At 48.7% G+C, this 17,809-nt stretch overlaps 1 protein-coding gene across 2 annotated transcripts in view; it reads right to left on the bottom strand.

Annotated features, from left to right (window-relative positions):
* DNAAF9 (dynein axonemal assembly factor 9) overlaps positions 1-17,809 on the bottom strand; it is a 131,574-nt gene that overhangs the window by 19,759 nt on the left and 94,006 nt on the right. For both annotated transcript variants that reach the window (XM_062203933.1, XM_062203934.1), the window contains 2 exons: positions 8,020-8,145; positions 1,245-1,282 (listed from right to left, as the gene is read on the bottom strand). In XM_062203933.1, the coding sequence (XP_062059917.1) occupies positions 1,245-1,282; positions 8,020-8,145 (164 nt within the window). The remainder of the gene's footprint in view (positions 1-1,244; positions 1,283-8,019; positions 8,146-17,809) is intronic.

Below are 17,809 nucleotides of genomic sequence, written 5' to 3'. Positions count from 1 at the left end.
TAGTGTTTTTCTGTCCTTCCTTCGAGGTCTCAACTTCCAGGGTTACAATAAACACCTCTGACCTCATTCTCCTTCCTTGTTCTCTGAGGTAAAGTGCTTTCCTGTTTCTCCTTTTTCAGTCTAGGCTCCATGCCCTTGGCTCTGACCATGACTTCCAAACACGTATCTTAGAATCAGACAGTCCTCTTTTGTTATTTCTTGCACCTACGTTTTCTCCTATGCTTTCTATTTCAAGGACAGCTCCTCAACTGGAAACCCAGGAGTCATCCTTTTCCAACTCACAGCCCCACATCTATCCTGTCACCAAGTCCGATTGCTCCAATCTACGAAATCCCCTTACTCTACCTGGGCTGGACACTGTGGATGGACCCAGTTGGCCTCCATTCCACTTTGCTGCTGGGGCTGCAGTGCTGGACAGTAACAGGGGCCTCCAACAGTGGACCAGAGGATTACCTGGTACGGCCGTCCAACATACACATTCCTCCCTCCAGGGACTAGCCTCCTGCCCTGGGCAGCACCTAACTCAGCTGTTTCCCAAGACAACAGCTCTGGTACGCTCTGCTGCCTCCGCTCCCTGTGGACTGGCAATGGGACCAGCAGGGCAAAACCGTGCTGGGGACATAAGTTGTTTTCTTCTGTCTGATTTCTGCTTGCTGGGCTGGCTCAGGAAACCCAAGCCCCAGGCATTTCTCCCAACAACAATGAGCATTTCATCACCACTGCAGGGAATTTAGAATGTATTCTGGATTTCTGGGACTCACAGATAATATGACACAAAGTGCTGCTTCCAGGGTCGCCAGGTGGTAGCACAGTGTAACCGCCAGGATGAGAGGGTTTTTCTAAAGGTTTTCAAGGAGGTATGGAAAATTCCACTGTGCATAAGAGGGTACCGGGGAAGACAGGTCTTGCTGGGCCAGACTCTTGAGCTCTTGAGACGGGAGGAATGCATCAAGATCTTGCTGATCAGAGGCTAGGGATAGCTATTCAGTCCACTGACATTAGCTGGAAGGCCAGAGCATGACTCTAGCATAGGAGAGGTGCTGCCATGGCAATTACTGCCTGTAAGAGATAAGTTCTTGGAAGAAATCTATCAAACATGATAAAACTAAAGATGTCGAGGTTCCCCCTGGACCAATTTTGGTAGCTTTAGATTTGAGAGTGGCACGTAGGGACATGATGGAGTCTGCCTGTACTTAAACAGAGATTGAAACACATGCAAGCAGGAAGTAAAGCATATTGCTTACCTTGTGAACACTGGTCAAGACATTTAGGGAAGAGAAATCTAGGGGGAAAAAAGAGAAATATTTTAAAACCATTCATCTCAGAATTGTCACAAATTGTTTTCCACAAAAGTAGAACTATCACTGATGTCACAGGATAACAGAGTAAGATTCGCTATGCGGACTGCTTGCACAGTGCCTGGCCCGTGGTGGGGACTCAGGAAGAGGCAGCTTTCCCATTACTGTCAGACAGTCTTGGCACTCAAACCACCAAGCTTCTGTGCCACGGAAGTCCCTACAAGCTAACTCTTGGGCACTGGGAGAAGGACCAGATCTTTAGAGTACAGATGGAGAGTCAGGGAGAAAGAGAGCTGGTCTTTTCTAAAAGACTTACTATTTTGAGTAAAGGGGAAATTTCAATGGAAAATAAGGATTGCACTTGCCTAACTCTACACGGGAACTTCAGAACCCAAACTGCTATGCTTCCCTTTATGTGCACACGAAAATCCCAGACCTCTTTAATCTTATTCTTAACTCCAAGTGTGAAGGAAAAGCAGAGACTGATGAACTGGATCGCAAGTGAAGCAGGAGGTGGGGATGACACATCCAAAGTGTTGAGTTAGTTAACAACTGGAGTCCTGCAGTTAAGCTCCAGAGGAAAGCTCAGATTCAGATTCTTACAGGGCTTTAAAACTCCTAAAACATCACAGGACTCCTTTCAGGGAACAAAGCTAACAGTAACGGGGAAAGCTGCCTCTTACCGAGTTCCCATTATGGGTCAGGCACTGTGCAAGCAGTCCACATATCGAATCTTACTTTGTCATCCTGTGCACTCCATGCCTTGGGTATATAACAAATGGAAAAAGCAGGTTTAGAAAGGGTAAACGGGGTAAGCATGTTGCCCCTGTCTCCCATGCAGCTGGGAAGTGGTGGGGCTAAGGCAGGGACCTAGGACCAGCTCCATTGAGCTCTTGTGCTTTCTTCCCTGACATGTGGGATGTTTGCTGACGCCACTCTTCTAAATTGCTGGTGGTCTAGTTAGAGGTATTAATGCTGTTCAAAACACCAGGGGCGGGGCTGGTGCTGTGTTATAGTGGGTAAAGCTACCACCTGTGGCGCTGGCATCCCTTATGGGAGCCAGTTCAAGTCCCAGCTGCTCCACTTCAAATCTAGCTCCCCACTGATGCACTTGGGAAAGCAGTAGAAAACAGCTAATGTTCTTGGGCCCCTGCACCCATGTGGGAGGCTCAAAGGAAGCTCCTGCCTCCTGGCTTTGGATCTGACCAGCTCCAGCCATTGTGGCCATTTGTTAAAACACAAAACAAAACAAAAAATACAGGAGAATCTCTCTTGGAATTTACTTGGTAGTGGCAAGTCTTGATTTTTTTTTAATAAAGATTTATTTATTTGAAAGGCAGAATTACAGAGGGAGGGAGGGAGGGAGGGAGGGAGGGAGGGAGGGAGGGAGAGAGAGAGATCTTCAATCTGCTGGTTCACTCCCTAAATGGCCATTAACGGCCAGAGCAGGCCAGACTGAAGCCAGGAGCCAGGAGCTTCATCCGTGTCTCCCATATGGGTTCAGGGTTCCAAGCACTTGGGTCATCTTCTGCTGTTTTCCCAGGTGCATTAGCAGGGAGCTGGATCAGAAGTGCAGCAGCTAGGACTTGAACTGGCACTCACATGGGATGCTGGCACCAAAGGGGGAAGCTTAACCACTACACCACAGCACCAGCTCCTCTTTATGATTCTTAAAAATTACAGGAGCTGGCACTGTGGTGTAATGGGTAAAGCCACTGCCTTCAGTGCTGGCATCCCATATGGGTGCCGGTTCAAGTCCCGGCTGCTCCACTTTCGATCCAGCTCTCTGCTTTAGCCTGGGAAAGCAGTAGAATATGGCCCAAGTCCTTGAGCCCCTGTTCTGATGTGGGAGACCTGGAAGCTCCTGGCTCCTAGCTTCGGATCGGTGCAGCTCCAGCCATTGTGGTCAACTGGGGAGTGAACCAGTGGATGGAAGACCTCTCTCTCTGCCTCTCCTTTTTCTGTGTAACTCTTTCAAATAAATAAATCTTTTTTAAAAATTACATTTATATTTTATTATGGCACTCTTTTACATCATGATTAATTGTGTACATGTCATCAGGGTGACACCTGGAAAATTATTTTAACTTTTTGGAGCCTCAGCTCCTTCACTGGAATGTTATGTAATGACATGGTAATATCATAGTAATGATACCTACACCTTATAGGGAATTTTTAAGGATTAGAAGGAGCAAAGCATCAACATGAGATGCTGTTCACTTCTGTCCTTCTTACAAATCATCCTCTCTACTAAACTGTACTGAAGGGTGCCTAGCACATACAAGGCAAGTTCTACACCAACAAACACTGAAATACGGATACACCAGTTATTGATGAGCTCTTCCTTTGAATAAAAAAAGCAGCTGTGCTACCTACATAAATTTCAGTTACACAGGTAACATACATTTTGTACTGTACCAAGTATTCAATTTCTATTAAATTCTAGCCGATCATTAAATAACATTAATCTAATCTATCCCAAAATACAGGCCCACAATTCCTACCCAAATATCCATAAAAGTGTAGACGCCCCAAGAGCTGATACCTGGGCTGACTTGTTCTTTGCTGTGCCCTCAAAGATGATGACAATCCTGGCACACAGTAAACATTCTATAGATATTGAACAAAACCCATCAGTATAAAGATACAAAATCTCAGGTGGACTTATCCTGAATCCAACCTGAACCCACCTTTCTAGATTAGAGAAGCCACACCGATCCCCACCTCACAGAAAGGAAACATAAACCCTACTATGTTGTATTACCACCTGTTTTATTATTTTGCTTTTATATATTTATTTATTTGAAAGGCAAAATGACAGAGAGAGAGGAAGAGACAGAGAAGACAGAGATCTATCTGGTTCATTCCACAAATGCCCACAACAGCCAGAGCTGGGTCAGTTTGAAGCCAGGAGCCAGAATTCCATCTGGATCCCCTATGTGGGTGGCAGGCCCCTAAGCACTTGAGCTGTCATTTTCTGCTGCCCAGGATGCATTAGCTGGAAGCTGGATACAAAGTGGAGTAGCTGGGACTTCAACTGCACTCTGATATCCCACTTGTTTTATTACAAAAACATTATCTAGAAGCAGTGATGCAAATTTTATTTTTGCTAAGGTGGCCATTAAAAAGATATCAACAACACTGAATTAAGAGTTTGAAAAATGTGATTCTCCAAAACACTTTTAGAAGCAGGTGTTGTGGTATAGTGGGTTAAGCTACCACTTGGGATACCCACATCCCATATGGGAGTGCTGGTTCAAGTCCTGGCTGCTTCTACTCCAACCTAGCTTCCTATAAATGAATTCTGGGAGGTACAGATGATGGCTCAAGTACCCTGAGACCCTGCCATTCTTGTGGGAGACCTGGATGGAGCTACTGGCTTAGGCCAGGTCCAGCCCTGGTTGTTGTAGGCATTTGGGAAGTGAACCAGTGCATGGAAGATCTCTGTCTCTCTTTCTGTGTTTCTCTGCCTTTCAAGTAGTTGAAAATGAAAATAAACATTAAAAAAATTGTCATATTATAAAAGTAACACACAAGTCAAAGCTAGCAGCATATTTAACGGTGCAATACTGGATGGTTTCCTTTCTGATCAGGAACAAGGGTGTCTGCTCTTGCTACTTCTACTTAATGTTATATTGGAGACTATAGTCAGATATATTAGGCAAGAAAAAGACATAAATGGACATCTAGATTGGAAAGGATCAAGTAAAGAGATTTTTGAGCTGGCGCTCTGGCATACTGGGTAAAGCCACTGCCTGCAGTGCCAGCATCCTATATGGACACCGGTTCAAATCCCGCCTGCTCCACTTCCGATCCAGCTTTCTGCTATAGCCTGGGAAAGCAGTGGAGGATGGCCCAAGTCCTTGGGCCTCTGCACCTGTGTGGGAGATCTGGAAGATGATCCTGGCTCATGGCTTTGGATTGTTGCAGCTTCGGTTGTTGTGCCCATCTGGGGAGTGACCCAGCAGATAGAAGACCTCTTTCTCTCTCTGCCTTTGCCTCTCTGTAACTCTGCCTTTCAAATAAATAAACATTTTTGGAAAGATTTATTAATTTATTTGAAATGCAGAGTTACAGTGAGAGAGGAGGAGAGGCAGAGAGAGAGAGAGAGGTCTTCCATCCGCTGGTTTACTCCCCAAATGGCTGCAAAGGCTGGAGTTGCGCCAATCCAAAGCCAGGAGCCAGGAGCTTTCTTCCAGTTCTCCCACGTAGGCAGAGGGGCCCAAGGACTTGAGCCATCCTCCACTGCTTTCCCAGGCCATAGCAGAGAGCTGGATTGGAAGTGGAGCAGCTGGGACTTGAACCGGCGCCCATATGGGGTGCTGGCACTGCAGATGGTGGCTTTACCCGCTATGCCACAGCAGTGGCCACAATAAATAAATCTTAAAAAAATAAGAAAAAGAGATTTCTATTTACAGATAACATGGTCTTGTACACAGAAATCTTAAGAAATCTACACATAAAAAAATACCCGACCAGCACTAATAACTGAGTTCAGTAAGGTTGTAAACTATAAGAGCAACACAAAAATATATTATCTGGGGCCAGTGTTGTGGGACGGCATAGATGGACCACTGTCTGGAATGCTGGCATCCCATATGGGTGGCAGTTTTGAGTTCTGGATATCCCATTTCTGATCCAGCACTCTGCTAATGTGCCTGTGAAAGCACCGGAAGATGACTGAAGTACTTGGGCCCCTGATAGTCACATGGGAGACCTGGCTCCTGGCTCTGGCCTGGTCCTGTACCAGCTGCTGCAGCTATTTGGAGAATGAACCAGCAGATGAAAGATCGCTCCATCTCTCCGTCTTTCTGTAGCACTGCCTTTCAACTACATAAATCTTTTACAAAATATTACAGCTTTATAGAGCAGCAATGAAAAACCCAAAGATGAAATTAACATAACAATTCCATTTATGATAGTATCAAAAAGAATAAAATAGGAATAAATTAAACAAAGGAAGCACAAGATTTATACATTGAAAACTCTAAAACCTTGCTGAAGGATGGTGTCCTGGCACAGCAGGTTAGGCTGCCACTTGGGATGCCTGCATCCCCTACTGGCGGGTCAGTTCAAGTCCTGAGAAAGAGATAGCTGCCATTTTCTGGTACATTCTCCAAATGGTCACAATAGCCAGGTCAGGGTCAGGCTGAAGCCAGAAACCAGGTCTCCATCCTGGTCTCCTACTTGGGTGGCAGGGACCCAAGTACTTGGGCTATCTTCTGATGTCTTACCAGGCACATTAGCAGGAAGCTGTATCAGAAGTGGAATGCCTGGGACTTGAACTGGATGTGTGATGCCAGCATTGCAAGCAATGGCTTAATCTACTGTAACTCAATGCTGGCCCCAATAACTCTATTCTTGCTTGTAGTTCTCATAACGTATATATGGGCTAATCATTAGTTTTCCTATAGAGCTTAAGTAAACCACTATAATAAATTATATTCCAGAAGGGATTTAGAAGTAAATCTGAAAATTTCTTAAAGTCTATTGGGTTAAATATTTTTTGATCTCCCTATATGAAACAAATGTGGAAATAAATGTTCTCATAGTTATTACTTATTCCTGAATTTTGTTAGTTACTTTTTTTTTTCTTTTTTTTAATTTTTTTTTTTTTTGACAGGCAGAGTGGACAGTGAGAGAGAGAGACAGAGAGAAAGGTCTTCCTTTTGCCGTTGGTTCACCCTCCAATGGCCGCCGCGGTAGCGCGCTGCGGCCGGCGCACCTCGCTGTTCCGATGGCAGGAGCCAGGTGCTTCTCCTGGTCTCCCATGGGGTGCAGGACCCAAGGACTTGGGCCATCCTCCACTGCACTCCCTAGCCACAGCAGAGAGCTGGCCTGGAAGAGGGGCAACCGGGACAGGATCGGTGCCCCGACCGGGACTAGAACCCGGTGTGCCGGCGCCGCAAGGCGGAGGATTAGCCTGTTGAGCCACGGCGCCGGCTGTTAGTTACTTTTTAAAAAAATATTTATTTATTTGAAAGTCAGAATTACACAGAGAGAGGAGAGGCAGAGAGAGAGAGGTCTATCCACTGGTTCACTCCCCAGTTGGCCACAACAGCTGGAGCTGCGCTGATCCAAAGCCAGGGGCCAGGAGCTTCTTCCAGATCTCCCACGCGGGTCCAAGGGTCCAAGGATCTGAGACATCTTCCACTGCTTTCCCAGGCCACAGCAAAGAGCTAGTTAGGAAGTGGGGCAGCCGGGACTCGAATCGGCACCTATATGGGGTGCCGGCACTGCAGGTGGTGGCCTTACCCGCTATGCCACAGCACCGGCCATTACTTACATTTTTATATTCCATAACCACATTCATCCAATTTGTCTTATTTCTATATATAAGTAGATAATACGCTCATTGTCAGTCCTTTTATGTGTTGTTAATTTATTTATCTTTGAACATACTCGGTACACATTTGCTGAAACATCCATTTATCCAACAGAAATTTATGGAACACTTACTATCTACTAAGTACTAACAGAAATGGCTCCTGCCCTCACAAAAACTAAGTCTCTACAATTCCTCTTTCCTCTCTGGCTATCAAACCAAGGGGATATTTTGAAAACCCGACATTAACAAAGAGTATCTCAGTGTTTACTGCGTACAAGGTAGGCTGTTGTTCCACAACTCAAGCCCACATGAAGATGTGTCTCCTGGAGGGTGGAAACAAATCACTTTCATTACTTAACACATCCTGCAGGCTGGAGGTGTTCTCATATCTACCTGTGCTCCATGTAGCAGCTCAGGGGCTCCACGCACACTGTAACGGCACCAATGGTGAAGGAGGCCTTGACATGCTCATCTGGGTGGGTCTGCAGGGCCTGGACAACATCAATAACATCCGTGTAGCTGGGGGTGGGGGAGAAAAGGGACTGATTAGTTGAATGACTGGGGCTGCTGAGTGGGGGAAGCGGGAAGGCTCAATGAGCAAGGGTACAAGAAAAGCCAAAAGGAAGAGCCTGTGACCAGGTTTCTTGGTGTTATCCACAGCTCCTGGAGTCTGAGGTGTTTCTGCATTCCCAGGTTCTCACAGTCCTACAATTATGCAAGAGTGGGCAGATGAGCCACCCCGCTCTGGGGATAAGGAGAAGCCTGCAAGCAACCCTGGGGCCTATGATGGGACTCGGCAGCCTTAGGCCTGTTTTCTAATCATTAAATCGGCAGTACCTCCTCTGGTCTTTCCTCTCCTTCCTACCTCAAAGAACATGCAAGTAAGAGAGAGAGAAAGGAGATCTCATCAGACTTGTCCAGTTCAAGCAGACACATGTCAAGTATTGCTTGCAGTTTTTGGAAATGCCTCCAGACTTCAGACTTAGAGAGCCAATTGTTATCTTCACTTAGAATCTTATCTGACTTCAGACTTAGCCAATTTGTTATCTTCACTTAGAATCTTATCTGATCACACTCTAACTCCCTCACACCTGCTCCTTCCAAAGTCTGCTCATTCTTAGCAGAGGGGACTCCATTCTTTCAGATGCTAAAGCAAAACATTTCTTTGGAGTCTTCTTTGACTCCATTTTTTCCTTGTTTTTTTTTTTTTCCTTGGTTTTTTTTTTTTTTTTTTTTTTTTGACAGGCAGAGTGGACAGTGAGAGACAGAGAGAAAGGTCTCCTTTGGCCGTTGGTTCACCCTCCAATGGCCGCCGTGGCTGGTGTGCTGTGGCCAGTGTACCACGCTGATCCAAAGGCAGGAGCCAGGTGCTTCTCCTGGTCTCCCATGGGGTGCAGGGCCCAAGCACTTGGGCCATCCTCCACTGCACTCCCTGGCCACAGCAGATAGCTGTCCTGGAAGAGGGGCAACTGGGACAGAATCTGGCGCCCTGACCGGGACCAGAACCCGGTGTGCCGGCGCCACAAGGCGGAGGATTAGCCTATTGAGCTGCGGTGCCGGCCTCCTTGGTCTTCAAAATATAAATTGAAGAGGTCAAACTCTCTGTTCCCCCAACCCCCGAGTCTAAACACAACCATCTCTTGCCCAGGCCCCCAGCAGCCTCCCAGATGGCCCCCTGCTTCTATCCTTGCTTTCCACCATTCCGTTGTCAACACTTGCAGCCAGGGGGATATGCTAAGCCATAGTCAGATCATGTCACTCCTCTGTTCAAACCCTCTACAGGCTTCCATCTCACTCAGCATGAAAGCCCCAGCATTTACAATGGCCTGGGCAGCCCTGTATGATCTGACCTCCCACAACGCAGGGAAGAATTTCATTTCCCACCATTCCACCACTTGCCCTAATCCAGCCACTCTGGCCCCTGGCTCTTCTCCGAACATGCCAAGCATACCTCTAACTTTGCACTCTCGGTCCCCTCTGCCTGGAATGCTCTTTGCCTCAGATACACCTGCATGGCTTGCTCCCTCTGTCCCTTCAGGGCTCGGCTAAACTGGCATCTTGTGAGGGGTATCCTCTGACTGCATACGTTCTACGTGATATGGCAACCCTCCCTCATGGCACTCTGGCCCTTCTCCCTATTTTTTTGGCAAAGTGCTGAATAAATCAGCTAAATCCAAGGTCCTTTTTCATTTATCTCTTTATTGTCTGCCTCCACAATAAGAATGTAAAGCAAGGGCTGTAATCTCTGGTGCCTAAAGAAGGGTAAAAGCAGGAACTCAATGTTCAGCCTGACAAGCCCTGGCCACTCCAAGAGTGGACCTGCCCTTTCTACCTTGTAGAGAACACTTTCCCATTTGACCCAGTGTATCACCATAAAGTCTTTTCCCACCGAGAGAAGTCAAACCTGATGGGCAGCCTTGCGGATCACCTGGGCCTGGGTCTGCCTGGGACCTTGGGAGGCCACTGCCAGGGTTGGGGAATAGATACAGCCTGCCTGAGCCATTTCCTGAGTTCCTACAAGTAACTCATCTGTAAAAAGACTCTTGGCTGGTTCTCAGACTACAATATCCCCTCCTCCTGCAAGGCTGGCCTCTGTCCTGACCAATTAGCAGAGATTCAGTGGAGAACAGGGTTTTTTGCTAGGTTTGAGTTCCCCCAAGAAGGCCTGGAAGCAGGAGTGCCTTCAGCACAAGCCCTGGGCTCACTGGTGTCCCCTCCACGGCTTCTCCCCCTGCCTCGGCATGTGGGTGCATGACCGTGTCAGGTTCTTTTCTACCGCAGTGCCTGGGTGGGCCTAGATGCCAGGGGAGTGCTCCACACTGCAGGCATGGGCAGGCCTTCAGAACAGCCCACCAGGTGAGACTGCCGACTGCACACTGCCCCAAAGCTCTTCCTGCCAGCATGTAACAGCCCTAACTCTTCTGGCTAAGTGCCCCAGGCTCACTCTGCAGCATTAGCTTCCCCTCTTCTGAAAATAAGCATGTGGAAGCCTTTTATTTTCCAAGTTCAGTATAAATCACACAGACTCAATTCTCAGAGTAGGAAAGGAAGACTGAAAGATTTACAGACCAATCTTGAAGACCTCAGTCATTTTATTCCAATAGGATTTCCCTGAGCGTGGGTGGCTAGGGAGTTCTGTTTATAGAGCATTCCATTAATCTCTGTTGACCTTAAGGGGAAAAGGTTAGAGTTAAAAAATAGACCCCAGGCTCCTTGGTGAGGCCTAAGCATCTGGGCCCTGACCCAACAGAGGAGGCCTTGATTATCGCTCTCCTCATTCAGGGAACCCCTGCTAGGATGTCCCTGTCCGCCCAGCCCCTGCCCTGCAATCATCCTGGGTGTGTCTCCACGCAGGAGGCAGCTCTCCCCACAGAAGCAGAGAAGGAAGCCCCATGCTTAAGCTACCGGCTTGTATCAGACCACACTGACTAAACTGACCCCACTGTGTGATGAGGAAAAAACTGGCTCTTCATGTTTGCTTCTTTCTTGCCAGTATTTGCTTTATTAAAAATAAAAACAAACCCAGCAGGACCTTAACTTTCTTTCCTCTGAAACAACGGATTCAAGTTCTCTCTGGACTATTGCATGTTTGCAATCTAAGCCTGGATGCATGTTTTGTATTAATTCAATTCTTATTTTGAGAGAGTCTTTATTTTTTATTTATTTATTTATTTATTTGACAGGCAGAGTGGACAGTGAGAGAGAGAGACAGAGAGAAAGGTCTTCCTTTGCTGTTGGTTTACCCTCCAATGGCTGCCGCGTTGCAGCTGGCGCACCGCGCTGATCCGAAGCCAGGAGCCAGGTGCTTCCTCCTGGTCTCCCATGCAAGTGCAGGGCCCAAGGACTTGGGCCATCCTCCACTGCCTTCCCGGGCCATAGCAGAGAGCTGGACTGGAAGAGGGGCAACCGGGACAGAATCCGGCGCCCCGACCGGGACTAGAACCCGGTGTGCCGGCGCTGCAGGCAGAGGATTAGCCTGTTAAGCCACGGTGCCGGCCCGAGAGTCTTTATTTTTAATGTAGATAATTTCAAAGAATGATTTTATTTATTTTTTATTTATTGATTTTTTTTTTTTATTTTTGACAGGCAGAGTGGAAAGTAGAGGGAGACAGACAGAAAGGTCTTCCTTTTTGCCGTTGGTTCACCCTCCAATGGCCGCCGCGGTAGGCGCGCTGCGGCCAGTACACCGCGCTGATCCGATGGCAGGAGCCAGGTGCTTCTCCTGGTCTCCCATGGGGTGCAGGGCCCAAGCACTTGGGCCATCCTCCACTGCACTCCCTGGCCACAGCAGAGAGCTGGCCTGGAAGAGGGGCAACCGGGACAGGATCGGTGCCCCGACCGGGACTAGAACCCGGTGTGCCGGCGCCGCAAGGCGGAGGATTAGCCTAGTGAGCCACAGCGCCGGCCCCAAAGAATGATTTTATAATATTCTAGAGTAGAAACATAGCCTCCCAATTCCTTAAAACTAATCTTTTCCACAACTGTATCACCTCTGTAGGTTCCTACATGCACCACCAAAGTCAAGATGCTGACCGGTTCCACCACCACCAAGATTCCTGTGACGCCTTTATAACCACATCCTTCTCCCTCCTGACCCCCAACCCCCAAGACTCTAACCCCTGCCAACTACCAATCTCCCTCATTTTTAATACCTATTGTTTTAAAATTAAAATACAATAATTCAATTTTTTGAAACAAGTAGCTCCAACACTTCCTATTGCTACACTAAGTCAAATGGAACCATACCACTCCATGGATAAATAAAACTACTTAATATCACATAAAAGCCATATTTAAAGAACAAAATTCTCAACTTGAGAAGCCTTTGGTATCTCCCTTACCAGCAACCCAACAGGGGACATGAAGGTCCAGCTCCCAGGAGCTGGCTGTGCTACCCAGAAGGCTGCTGTGTGCTCCCTGTGGAGCCTCAGGAAAATGGGCCCAACCTGAAAGAACACTGCTTTAGGGAAGAGGTGCAGCATCTAGCTGGTACTCTGGGAGGAGACTGGAGTCCTGTGGCTGCGACTAGGCAAAGGGCTGGGTCTGCAAGACACGAGGGGGCTGTCCAGACACTGTCACTGCAGTCCAGAAGCAGCCAGGACAGCTGACACTTCTGCAGACTGAGACACGGATGTCAGTGATGCTCTCCAAGGTGACAGAGGGTGGCAGTGACCTCAGCTACACACTACTGAGCTGCCAAATTCACCTTCAGTCTGCATCCCCAAGGACTCTTCTGAGGTCAGAGGGTGACGAAGCTGGACCAACACATTCCTTTGAGCAGTAGAATCGATGGAAAACCAGATAAAAACAAGTGGTTTCAAGTCATCCTTTTCCCCTGTGGTTCCCATGACTGTAACCCACAAGAGGACAAAAGGCTGACAGAAGGGAAGCTGGAGGCAGGGTGTGAGCACCGCTTAGCTGCTGCACAAAGGCCTGGTGGGGGCGTGGCTCCCCTCACCTTCCTCAGGACCACCGTTCTCAGCTTTCCTGCAGTTCCCACCATCACAGCTAGGGACCTAAATAGGGCTTTGGATCTGGGTCCATCCTTTACTGGAAACAACCAGCCAAGAAACTAAGGAATAAAAAATGTTACATGGCACAAAAGCACTTGGTGAGAACCGCCAACCATGGTGACACCGGTGAAAAGCACAGTTCACGTTTTCCTGATCCAGCATATTCCCCCTGTGTAGGGAACCAGACCGGAGGAACCGTGCCCCTAAGATGGCGCCGACTCCCTGCTTCCGGGTTCTTCCTCATCTCAGGGAGTTCCCGCTCTTGCTCGCTCCTTCCCGCCTTAGATTTCCCGCTCTAGCTCGCTCCTTCCCGCCTTGCCACGAGATTGTCCTATCCCCGCGCTTCTAGCCTATCACCTGATTTGTGACGTGTATTGTGCATATAAACCCTTGCTACGCGGGTGTAAGAGAAGTTCCTGCCCAGAAGAGATCGAAGCTGGATCTCCTGCTTGCCGAGCAATAAAGGAACCCCGTGCAAAGTGTTCGGTCTCTGTCTCTTGCTGGACGAGGACGGCGCCGAGCAGCTGGTGGCCCGTACGGGGAGCTTCCTCTACGTTGCCCGGTAAGTAGAAGGTAAGCGAGGTCAGTCTTACCGTCTGGGCCCCGCGAGTGAGGTATATCTCGTGGTTGGAGGGTGGACGCACCCTAAGATAGCGGACGTGTTTCCCCGCTTTAAACTGAAAGAATAGCAGACTTGTTCCCCCGCTTTAAACTGAAAATGGGAAATTCATCTAGCCATTCAATGTTGCTTAATCCGTTAAAAGCATTATTGCGTAGCAAAGGGATTAAGGTTTCTAAGACCACACTTGTCAGGTTCCTTGGAAGTGTTGATTTCTTTGCGCCGTGGCTCACCCACGAGGGCCAAATAACTCTTGAGTCTTGGGAGAAATTAGGAAAGGATCTCCGGCGCACAGTTAACGATCCCCAGGAACCCGATATCGACCCCGTTGTTCTCCCCTTATGGGAACTACTGCGGGCGTGCCTCCAAGAGGAGAGGTCGGTGGGAGCGGACCGCCCGACTCTTACGGCGGTTCGCGAGGCTCTCGAGGAAGTTCGTTCTCAGAGCTCGGACGGCGCCCGGGACCTCATACAATTTAAGGACACGGGATGCCAGACTTCCTCACTGGCCTCAGGCTCCGAATGTGGCTCCGCCTCCTCTGAGTCTGAGGGGGAAGGGGACGGCGATCCTAAATCCCCGCCTCCTACGTATGCGCAGCTGCGGCAAAAGTTAAAAGATGCCTGTTTACGCCCTCTAGTGCCTACGGCTCCTCCTATCGATGTCGTGCCCGCCCATCAGATTAAAGACGCAGCGCCTCCTACTGGCGGTCATGTAGGCGTGCCTCAGCCCCATCTAACACCCGTGCCGCCATGGCCATTAAACGTCCCAAATGTGCCACCTTTTTCAGGCAGACAGTTTCATCAACAAGCCTGGAAACAGTTGCGAACTGGCGCTCCCGCTGCCCCCGCTCAGGCTTACCCTGTTTTGGCTTTGGGCACGCGAGAGGCCCGGCACGAACCATTGGACATGACAGTATTAAAACAACTTAAGGCTGCGGTCCATGACTATGGACCCACAGCCCCATTCACATTGTCACTCCTTGAATCAGTCGGCCAGTCCATTTTAACACCTAGCGACTGGACCCAATTGGCTCGGGCCTGTTTAAGTCCAGGCGGCTTTCTTTTGTGGCAATCTATGAATACAGAGTGCTGTCATGACCAGGCAGATGAAAATGCTGAGGACGGCCACCCTACGTGGAATGCTGATATGCTTTTAGGGCGTGGACCTTATCAGGCTGACCAGACCCAATTCCCTAGACAAGTATACAGGCAAATTTCCAACTGTGCCCAACGTGCGTGGAGGCAGGCGTCCAATCCAAGTGACTCAGCTAGCCACCTCACCAAGATCGTTCAGGGCACGGCCGAACCCTTCGCTGATTTTGTCGCTCGCATACTTGAGGCTGCGTCGCGTATTTTCCCTTCCGAGGTTGACGTTCAGCCACTGGTCAAACAAATTATTTTTGAGCAGGCTAATAAAGAGTGCAAAAACATTCTTCGACAATATAGACATAAATCTCTGGACTCCTGGTTAAAATACTGCAGAGATACCGGTGGGCCACTTACTAATGCGGGCCTAGCTGCGATGCTGGCAAAAGTCAAAGAAAACAGTCCAAAATCTAAATCGACCCGACCCCCCATATCTTCAGGACTTTGCTTCCAATGTCATCAACCGGGTCACAGAAAACGCGATTGCCCCAATCTCAGCCATGGGTATTCCACGGCACAGCCTTCAGGCATAGAGCCTTGTCGCCGTTGCCGCAAGGGCCCTCATAGGGCAGAGGTATGCCGTTCTGCTTTCGATATCGATGGCAACCCACTTACAGGTAGCGCCCAGGGGCCAAAAAACGGCCAGAGGGGGCTCCCCAACCCAGCGAGGAGCCCCCAAAATCAAATCTACTCTCAGGTTCCACCTCCCGTGTCTGCGCTACACCCAGTGCACCCTCAGCCCGTGCCACTCACGGGTCCGCAGGCCTGGACCTCCGCGCCACCTCCCCTCTCCTCTTAACTCCGGAGATGGGGGTACAATTAGTGGAGAGCGACTGCTCCGGTCCTCTGCCCCCGGATTCGGTTGGATTAGTGTTGGGTCGGTCCTCCGCCGCCCTCCGAGGGCTAGCTGTGATCCCCGGGGTAGTTGACTCTGATTTCACTGGTAAAGTAAAGATCATGGTTCAGGCCCCTCAGGGACCTTTAGTAATCAATCCTGGAGACCGTATCGCACAAATGTTATTACTGCCCAGTCTTCACTCTTTAATCCCAGCTAAAAACCACGTTCGCGGCGCTGGTAACTTTGGGTCCTCTGGCATTAATTTTACCGGCTTACATATGCTTTTAAATGAACGTCCCACTTTAGTGTTGCAGATTAATGGCAAGGACATTAAGGGACTTTTAGACACAGGAGCCGACAAATCCATTATAGCAACAAAGGACTGGCCTAGTACATGGCCTACAAATGTGGCGGAACAAACCTTGCAAGGACTTGGTTTTGCTCATTTCCCAAAAATCAGTGCAGCCTTGTTGTCATGGCAGGATAGCGAGGGTCATAGAGGACAGTTTTCTCCATTCATTTTACCTCTACCCATTTCCCTTTGGGGGAGAGACGTCCTGGCCGAAATGGATGTTGCTTTGGTCACCACTTCCCCTGCAGTACGATCTATGCTACAAAATATGGGTTACGTCCCAGGCAAGGGACTCGGTGTCCAGCTCCAGGGCCACCCTTCCCCCATTGAACCAAAACAAAGACCAAGTAAAGTTGGCCTGGGTTTTTCCTAGGGGTCACTGTTTCGCCTCCTAAACCAGTGGAGCCTTTACCCATCTCGTGGCTAACGGACGTACCCGTCTGGGTTCCACAGTGGCCCCTATCTCAGGAGAAACTGGAGGCAGTCAACACTCTGGTCTTGGAGCAGGTCAACGCTGGTCATTTGATCCCATCCACCTCTCCATGGAATACGCCTATTTTTGCCATCCGCAAAAAATTAGGTCAATGGAGACTCTTACATGATCTTAGGGCAGTCAACGCACAGATGCAGCCTATGGGCCCTGTGCAACGTGGTCTTCCTCTGCTTTCGGCACTTCCCAACCAATGGCCTGTTATTGTAATAGATCTTAAGGATTGTTTCTTTTCCATTCCATTGGACAAAAAGGATACCCCACGTTTTGCTTTTACTGTCCCCACCCAGAACCAGGAACAACCGGACAAGCGTTGGGAGTGGACAGTCTTGCCTCAGGGTATGACTAATAGCCCCACCATGTGTCAAGTCTATGTAGCCCAAGTACTAAAACCTCTTAGAGACCGATATTCCGACTGCAGGTGCCTACATTATATGGACGACCTACTGTGTGCAGCCCCCACAGCAGAGAGGCTCCTGGCCTTATACAGTACACTCCAACAAGTGCTGGAAGGGGCAGGGCTGCATATTGCACCTAATAAGGTGCAATTGTCGTCTGTAGTTTCTTATCTTGGGGCTATAGTCGCCCCTACTCAAATTAGACCTCAAAAAATTCAAATAAAAATCAATGCTATCTCCACTCTAAATGACTTACAAAAACTTTTAGGGGATATCAATTGGATTAGGCCCTACCTTAACATTCCTAATGCTGCATTGCAGCCCCTCTTTAATATACTTAAAGGAGACCCGGATCTTGCTTCCCCCCGAACCTTCACCTCTGAGGCCAAACAAGCACTGTCAATTGTCAACGATGCCCTTAGTAAAGCTGCCCTAAAACGTTGGGACCCTGCGGGAGACCTTACTCTTTGGGTCCTTGACACCCTTAAACAGCCCACCGCGGTCCTATGGCAGGATGGGCCTCTCCTCTGGATCCATCCCTCAATGTCATCTACTAGATCTATTAGTTACTATCCCGTGGCAGTGGCGGAGATAACTCTCCTAGCCATTCAGAGGGCTATCCAACATTTTGGACGCGAACCATCCACCATTGTTGTCCCCTATTCCATGGAACAGGTACGTGTGCTAATCGCTTGTACTGATGCTTGGGCGGTTTTAGTCTGCTCCACTTCCGCAACTATTACAAACAGAACACCCTCTGATCCTTTGCTAACCTTTGTTCAGTCTCACCCAGTTATTTTTCCAAAGTCCACATCCCAAAAGCCCTTA

Source organism: Lepus europaeus, chromosome 10, assembly GCF_033115175.1.
Source record: "Lepus europaeus isolate LE1 chromosome 10, mLepTim1.pri, whole genome shotgun sequence".
NCBI lineage: Eukaryota > Metazoa > Chordata > Mammalia > Lagomorpha > Leporidae > Lepus > Lepus europaeus.
The sequence above is the reverse complement of the archived record's forward strand: the minus strand, read 5'-3'. Positions and strand labels throughout refer to the sequence as shown.